Raw genomic sequence first — 9,243 nt, 5'->3', positions numbered from 1 at the left:
TAATACACTATAGCACACAATTACCTTCTTCACCTACCACTTTCCAATTCGCAGTAATGACAAAAAAAGTTACAGGAGTAAACAAAAATACAAATAAAGAAATATCTACTTCACAAATATCTATGAAAGCAACAGTTACTAAACAAAATATGGGAAATAAAAGATATACAAATGAAATACAAATAAATAGTAACAGTGAGAATAGTATAGTACCTGAAAAAAATACTAATAATATGCATGAAGTAACATTTCAGGAAAGCACTAGTAACGAAAATATCTCAATTAATAATAGTAATAAAAATGCAATACCAAATATAGATGCAAATATGTTAACAATAACAGAAATAATAGAAGCTTTTCATAATGAAATACAATATGGTCCAGAATATATATGTACTATTTGTAATCAAATGTGGCATAAGCAGACAGTAAAAAATATAAGTTATATCGCAAACCAGAAAACATTTCTATTATGTAACATTAGTGAATATCAAACTAATTATATTTGTGAAACATGCTATCACTATATAATTAAAAACAAAATTCCACCATGTTCTGTTTACAATGGAATGAGTTTCCCTAATATACCATCTGAATTACATTTACATAATTTAGAGGAGAGATTAATATCTCCTAGAATACCTTTTTTGCAAATTAGAACATTGCCACGTGGATTTCAAAAAGCATTAACAGGTGCTGTTGTTAATGTACCAGCTGATGTTATGACCACGATTACAATGTTGCCAAGACAAATAAGTGATAATATGACAATTCCTATAAAATTAAAAAGAAGATTACGTTATAAATCATACACACATTATGAAAATGTAAGACCTAATAAAGTAAAAAATGCAGCTGTATATTTAGCTTGCAATAGTGAATTATTTAAAGAATATGGTATAACTATAAACTCAGATTGGCAATATACACCAAATGAAGAAACAAATGATACAAATACGTCTGAAACTAACAATACTTCAAGTAGTACAGATGAACTACCTGTAGGTAATTTAGATACATTATTAACAAATGAAACTATTCCAACAGATAACATTAATGTATTAAGTTTAGCTCCTGGTGAACATAATACTCCACGTGGATTATATGAAGACAAAGATTCGGAATACTTAGCATTTCCAACAATTTTTTGTGGTAAACGTAGAACAGCTAATGAAAATAGACATGTACCAGTACATTATAGTACTATATGTAAATGGGAATTACGAAGTTTTGACAAAAGAGTGGCTAATAATGTAACAAATCTGTTTTTCAAGTTAAAAAGATTGCATATTAAACAAATACAAGACAAAATTTTTATATCACTTAGAAAGTATTTTACTAATGGAAAAGTTATCACAGTGAAAGATATAAAAGATAACTTAGACAGCATACTACAATACAATGAAGGTTACAAAATATTAAAAACAATACGAAGTTCTCCTCCATATTGGGAAAATTGTAAGAAAGATTTATTTGCAATGATAAGGCAATTGGGGATTCCAACTTTTTTTCTAACATTATCAGCAGCAGAAACAAAATGGTACCATTTGATTAATATATTATTACGGATAAAAAAAAGAAAAGAATGTACAAGAGATGAATTCAAAAGTATGACATGGGAAACAAAATGCAGTCTAATACAGCAAGACCCAATAACATGTGCACGACACTTTGATTATCAAGTTAGAAAATTATTCAATTGTATTTTACTTCATAAATCAAACCCAGTAGGTAAAGTACTAGATTTTTTTTACAGAGTTGAATTTCAACAGAGAGGATCACCACATATACATGCATTACTTTGGATTGATAAGGCACCACAATACAACATACATAAAGACGACAAAGTAATACATTTTATAAATAAGCACATAACATGTACAAAGACAGAAGAGACACCTTTAAACAATTTACTTCCATTACAAAAACATGGTCATACCAAAAATTGCCGCATAAAACATAAAAAAACATGTAAATATCAATTCCCAAGATATCCAATGGCATGCACAATGATATTAAAGCCATTACAATTAGAAAACACTAACAATATGTTTAAAGAACACATAGATATTATTCATGCTACAATGAATACAGAACAATTTGCAAATTACACATATGAAGAATTTTTACAGCACATTCAAATAACAGAAGAGCAATATATAACATGCATTCAGTCACAAATAACTAAAACTACTATATTTTTAAAAAGAACACCAGCTGAATGTTTTTTTAATAATTACAATAAAGTAATTTTAAGAGCATGGAAAGCTAACATAGATATACAGTATGTTTTAGATGCATATGCTTGTGCTGTATATATTGTATCATATATTAGTAAATCTCAGCGTGGTTTAAGTAAAATATTAGCACAAGCTGCAAAAGAAGTTGGCCATAATGTAAACATGAAAGAGCAATTAAAGTACATTGGTAATAAATTTCTAAATTGCACAGAAATTAGTGCACAAGAAGCTGCTTACCTTATATTGCAAATACCCTTAAGGAAAAGTTCAAGATCATTTGTATTTATTAATACAAGTATGCCAGAGCAGCGTACATATTTAATGAAAGACATTAAAACAATAAATATGTTACCAGAAACATCAACACAAATACAGTTTGACAATGTTATTAACAAGTACAGCAAAAGGCCAATAACATTAGAACAATGTACTTTAGCTGATTATGCATCAAACTATAATACTAACCAGAAAATAAACACACAGAAAAAAAAAAATACTTATGATGACTTACTTTTAGAAACTAACTTTTATAGTTCAGATGAAGAAGAAGTTCAAATAGATGAATTAATAAGTAACAAACACAGCAAAATGTACAGTGAACGTAGAAAAAAAAAATAATAAGATATAGACATTTCAATAAAATAAACGACCCAGAAAATTATTACAGAGAACTTCTAATGCTATACTACCCTTGGAGAATAGAAAACGATATAATTTCAGGAAAAAGTACATACTATGAAAGATACCTACAAGTACAAATAGAAGTAGATAGTAACTATAAATTATATAATAAGGAAGATACAATAATTAATACTGAAGAAACATGTAATAATGAAGAAATGGACACATCACCAGCATCACCCATACTACCAATAGTTATAGATAATCAAGTAACAACAACACATGCATATCAATCAGATACACAATATGATCTAGCATTAGATTTAGGAAGTAGAACAATTGCAGAAGAAGACTTATTAGTGAACAATATACTACCACAAGAAGAGTACAGTAATATTATGCAAGATTTAACAATGGAACAACTAAGTTTTGTTTACCATCACTTAAACTGGATAAAAACAAAAACAACATCTTTTTTTACTTTTTGTACTGGTGGTGCAGGAGTAGGCAAAAGTTATGTAATTACTGCACTATATCAAACTTTAGTCAGATACTATAATACAAAAGCAGGAGAAAATCCTGATAACATTTATATATTATTGACAGCACCAACAGGGCAAGCTGCACATAATATAAATGGTCAAACTTTACATAGTACATTTAAAATTCCAATCTCACAAGCATTAACATATAAGCAATTAACACATGAAAATAGAAGTGCACTACAATGTAAATTAATGCATTTAAAAGTTCTGATAATAGATGAAATATCAATGGTTGGCACAAATATGTTAAATTTTATACACAATAGATTGCAAGAAATAAAAGCATCTATTGAACCATTTGGAGGTATATCAATATTAGCCATTGGCGACTTTTACCAATTGAAACCAGTTTTTGATACATATATATTTGAAAACTCAAAAAATATGTATGGACCATTAAGTACTAACTTATGGCAAACACATTTCAAAATATTTGAACTTACCAAAATAATCAGACAAATAAATGATATGCCATTTGCACAACTACTAAATAGACTTAGGATTGGTGAGCAAACAATAGATGATATTCAAAAGTTGAAATCGCGTGAAATAGAACCAGATTCAAGTATACTACAGTCTATACCATATATAATGTTTACTAACAATGAAGTTAATGAAATAAATCATAATGTTTTGATGCAACATATCAAACACTATCCAATGTATACTACAATAGCTATAGATACAGTACCAGGAGACTTAAGTCCAGAAGTAAAAGAAGCAATTTTAGAAAAATTACCTACTAATACAAATCAAACTATGTCATTGGCAAAAACATTACATATTGCAATTAAATTACGTTATGATGTAACTTCTAATATTAATGTGAATGACGGTTTAACTAATGGTGCAACAGGCATAATTGAATATGTTGAAACTACAAATAATATCCCAATCATTGTTTGGATGCATTTTGACAATCAAAAAATAGGCACACAAACAAGACAACAAAATAAACACCTTTACAAAATGAACATTTCTGACACTTGGACACCAATATTACCGATATCTCGAACTTTTCAATATAGCAAAAAATTCATAACAATAGTACGAAAACAGTTTCCATTACGACAATCATCTGCACGTACTATACATAGAACTCAAGGTCAAACAATAGAACCATTATATATACATTTCGGTAATAGCAAAACACATCACTTACACTATGTAGCCATTAGCAGAGCAAAGTCTTTAAGTAACATATATATTAAAAACTTTAAAGAAGATAAAATATTAACACACTTTAAAGTGCACGAAGAAATGTTTCGAATGAGAACAGATATGTTATTACAAATTTCAATACCACAAATACATCAATACAACAAAAAATTCACAGTAATAGCACATAACATAAGATCACTACAAAAACATTTCAAAGCAATGAAATCTGATACTAATATATTAAATGCAGACGTGTTATGTTTAACTGAAATAAATATAACACACAAAACACCTATTGAAACATATAATATTGATCATTACAATTGTTTATTATTTGACAAATTTTACAACATGCACACAAAACATGGAATAGCTATATATTACAACAAACAACATGTTATAAATCCAATTTTTACAACAGAAGAACAAATTGACATTTTAGAATTTACACAAATAATTAACAATACACAATACTTAATAGTCATTATATACAAACCACCAAAAGTTGCTATACAAACATTACTAGCAATTTTAAGTACGACATTAAATGCATATCCACATCATAAATACATCATAATGGGTGATTTTAACATTGACCTACAACAAACAACATACAGTAGCAAATTACTACAGAACTACATGAAAACAAATTTTAATTGTGAGCAGAAAATTAACACACCTACAACAGATTACAACTCTTTACTAGATCACATTTTTACAAATGCACATCCTACAAATTACGGAACATTAGAATCATATTACAGTGATCATAAACCAATATGGATAGCTATGTAATGTACTGTTTAACAATGTTACCTTATGAAAGTACTGTCTTTGCAAAAATAACAGTATTGACTATTAATATTTACATATTATTTTACAGATGATTTCCATTGAAGAATTAAAGAGCACCAATCAATTTGATTTCAAGCCATACCAGAAAGCGCTACGAGTCAATATCATCAAATGTTCACCTAAAACTTATTATCGAAATTCAAAACAAGAAAATAAAGTTTTGTATCATATGGCATTGGCTGATGAAAGTAGTACTATAAAAGCAACATGTTATAATGAGGATTACTATATGCAAACAAAAGAACAAAATGGATTACTTATTCGCAATTACATTTTCAAAAATGATATTTTGATGTTGACAAAGCAAACGAAAATAGCAAGAATGCCACCCCTTACAATTTCAGCAGGTATTATCCAGGAAGCGGAATGCATCCTGCAACCACCAGCCCCACCAGTATCTCCAATAAAAGCTGTTCGAGGAGCTGCTGTAAAGACACTCCTGAGTGTGTCAGGAACAATAACAGAAGTAAGCATTATTTTATTATTATTTTGCATGCAGCTATTTGTCTTAGTTCCTTTTGGCTAAAAAGAGTTCTTCATTGTACAATAAAATGTAATTGTTTAAATTACAAATAAAATGCAATGTTTATATGTAAACAAGTTTTACAACTTATAATTTTCATAAAATAATATAAAAGGTACTGTTTTATGATATTACTATTGCTAACATGCCAATATTTAAATAGAACAGTACATACAGATATACAAATATATGAGACAATTATTATACATTAATACAAGGTAAGTAAATTCTCTATACATTACCAAAAACAGAAAAATTCTATAACATATGCAACTTAACTGCAAATAATTTACTTGTTTCACATAACTAGTTGTACAAAAAAATAGATGTACATTGCTATCTGCAACAAGTAATTAATATGCAATTATTTTCTTACAAAATTTTATTCTGAACTATTTTATTATGTTAATTATACCCTCCAAAGCAACAATCAGCAACTATGATAAAGTAAGTAAATAATTTTATATATGTTACATAAATCCGAAACATAACAACACACAATACAAACAGTATTTACTTGTTTAAAATAGATACTTGTACAACAAATAAGATTGTACAATAATATCCAAAACAAGTAATTACTACATGTTCTACAATAGCTAAGAAATAAAATATATCAAGTACACCATTAACAGCTTATCACCAATTGCTGATCTTATTGTACGTCTTCCTCTACTTCTTTCCTCAATTTTGTTCCTTTTAACTCCCATCTCCATATCAATCCCTATAACTTTCCTTTCATTATATGTATAAAAAAAACAATATTAGCTTATGAGGAAAACTCCAAGCTGAGGAGACACTTTCTAACTCACAGTAGCAAACAAGTCAAACACATGTTGCAATTCTATCAGCTTTGTAAAAGTTTTATGTATATATACATACAACATAAGTATTCGCACAGTATATTTATATATTTGATGCCTTATTAAACAGACTGCTACCATAGAAGAAAGGCTCCTATCCTTCAGAACTTCCCTGCATCCCCCCCAACTGCTCTGCTGACAACTGCTGTGTTATCAGCAGAGCAGTATGGGATGCCACCTCCCCCTACAACCACTGCTGACAGCTGCACCCAAAACAGAAAAAGCTCCTACCTTCCAGCACTTCCTGCCCATCCCTCCTGAAAGCTCTTCTGTTGCACAAAACATAAATGTCAATTGCAGCACCAACATACCAACAAGCTTAGCAGACTTCAACTTAAAAAAAGACTAGCTCCTACCCTCCAACTTTTTCCTGCCCTAACTACTAGGAGCTCATCTATAACACTAAACGTGATAATGTACAATGCACCTCCAAGACAGCAAGAGTAAAACATACTCTTACCGTAAGCAAGAATATCTCCTGCTCTCATGCTCTTCCCTGCCACCCCTGCTGACATCTCTTATATTACATGCAAACTAAAGATGTCCAACACAATTTCAACAAAACAAGAGGCATGCACTTCTATCCAGAATAAAAAAGTCTCCTACGAGCTCAGCTCTTTCCAGCTGAAGTATTAACATTGATACTATGATAGTATTATATCAGCCTATGGAAAACTCTATGTACCATCAATGGACTTACTAATTACCAAAAGTAGAAATGTAGAAAGAGAAAAAAGAAAGTTTAATCAAAAGAAAGATAAAATATACTAGCAATACATGAATGGATCTGTTAACTATAAACAGCAATAGAAGGTAAGTAACACAAATTATATCCACTTGCATTTGTACAAAAGTAAGCAAAACTTGCATGCCAAAGAATTAATAATTTTTGTTTCCATTATTTAATGTTGCAAATATAAGAATGTCTATAGTATGTTTCTGAATAATGCTGTGTACATATACAAAAAATTAAATTTATTATCCAAGATTCATTAAAGTATACAAAACTGCAACAAATGCCTACTTTACATACCACAGGCAGAAGATACTAAAACTATACTTGTTGGAGGCCAAGACACCAAAATAAGGAGCATTACAATTAATGATGCTACAGATTCAGTGAAGATAAGTCTATGGAGAGACGCCACTGATTTTACAGTTGAAATTGGGAAATATGTTCAGCTTACACATATGGCTGTACATGAGTACAATGGAGAGAAGATATTGAACACAACGAGACACACTACAATACAAGTAAGTAAATATTTTTAGCAATATCAAAATGCTATTAGAAAATTAAGAAAGATGTACTAAAACACTATTTCCATAGGTAATACAACCACCAAAAGAAAACATAACTGTTACATTATTTGGCATGGAAAAAACATACCAAGAGAAAAGCACAATGGTGGTGCAAATAGAAAATAATGAAAACTTGCAATCAATGGACATCAATAATACACCTTTGATGGACTTCTTAAACATTGAAACTGACACAGAAGATTTTGAAAATGCTTTAATGCCATTTTTGCCAATAACACTTAGTGTACTGTTTTGTAATGGTTGCATTACAGACATAATAAGAAAAATATAACTGCAATATAAACAATTGTTGCAATACCGCATACAAATTACTATAAAGTAACTTGAAGAGTTTGCATACTACTACTGATTACTTATGTTTGACTTTTTCAGATAGTTATTTGCATCCCAAAATCCATTTCTTGTTCATGTAACAGTAGTAAATGATACTTTCTTTGTTTGCAAAACTGTGCATATCTTTCTTAATAATTGCATTATTGAAAATACAGCACTTTATCATGATTGTACTATCACAAATACTTACAAAAATGTATCTGACAAAATACTAAAAAATTGCACTATATGTTGCTAGAATTGATCTACAAACATTATTGCCATAACAGTATTAAAAACACTAAAAAGTGACCTGATTACGTTGGATGATACTACTGATTACTTATGTTTGATTTTTTCAAAAAGTTATTTCTATAAAAAGTCATTTCTATTTCATGTAAAGACTAAAATACTTTTTATGTTTGAAAAACTGTGCATTTTTGTGTTACTTGTTGCATTATTTAAAACATTGCACTTTATTGTCATAATACTTTAACTAATTGTTATTAGTAAAGTGTATATTAGAAAACATCCAAAAATTGCACTCTCGTTTGCTATAATTGCTTTGTTTATTTTACTTGAACCTACAAAATAAATACTTGTTTCATTGTTACTACTTCTTTTGCCTAAGGAATGTACATGCAGATTACCATATTATTTACCAAGTTAATTTTCAAATATAACTAAATACAAACTAAAAAAATGCTCAACATACAATTGAAACTATCTCAGTTCTAAAAGAATGCCAATAATATGTACATGTGAGTATATCTTTCTATATGTCATAAAAAAAAACTTTT

General features: G+C 29.1%; 1 protein-coding gene across 1 annotated transcript; it reads left to right on the top strand.

The window, feature by feature from the left end:
• Positions 1-5,438: 5,438 nt before the first annotated feature.
• On the top strand, positions 5,439-8,402 carry LOC147674029 (uncharacterized). The gene is made up of 3 exons (XM_086946446.1): positions 5,439-5,888; positions 7,847-8,062; positions 8,139-8,402. The coding sequence occupies exons 1-3, from the start codon at positions 5,451-5,453 to the stop codon at positions 8,400-8,402; spliced, it is 918 nt and encodes a 305-aa protein (XP_086802572.1). The 5' UTR covers positions 5,439-5,450.
• Positions 8,403-9,243: the final 841 nt, after the last annotated feature.

Source organism: Lissotriton vulgaris, chromosome 12 (assembly GCF_964263255.1).
Source record: "Lissotriton vulgaris chromosome 12, aLisVul1.2, whole genome shotgun sequence".
NCBI lineage: Eukaryota > Metazoa > Chordata > Amphibia > Caudata > Salamandridae > Lissotriton > Lissotriton vulgaris.
The sequence above is the reverse complement of the archived record's forward strand: the minus strand, read 5'-3'. Positions and strand labels throughout refer to the sequence as shown.

Bases quoted from the DNA above. Each gene is read 5' to 3' on its own strand.
- LOC147674029 (XM_086946446.1), top strand. From the start codon at position 5,451: ATGATTTCCATTGAAGAATTAAAGAGCACCAATCAATTTGATTTCAAG. The intron at 5,889-7,846 runs GTAAGCATTATT...TACATACCACAG, and splicing joins TGTCAGGAACAATAACAGAA to GCAGAAGATACTAAAACTAT. The intron at 8,063-8,138 runs GTAAGTAAATAT...CTATTTCCATAG, and splicing joins CGAGACACACTACAATACAA to GTAATACAACCACCAAAAGA.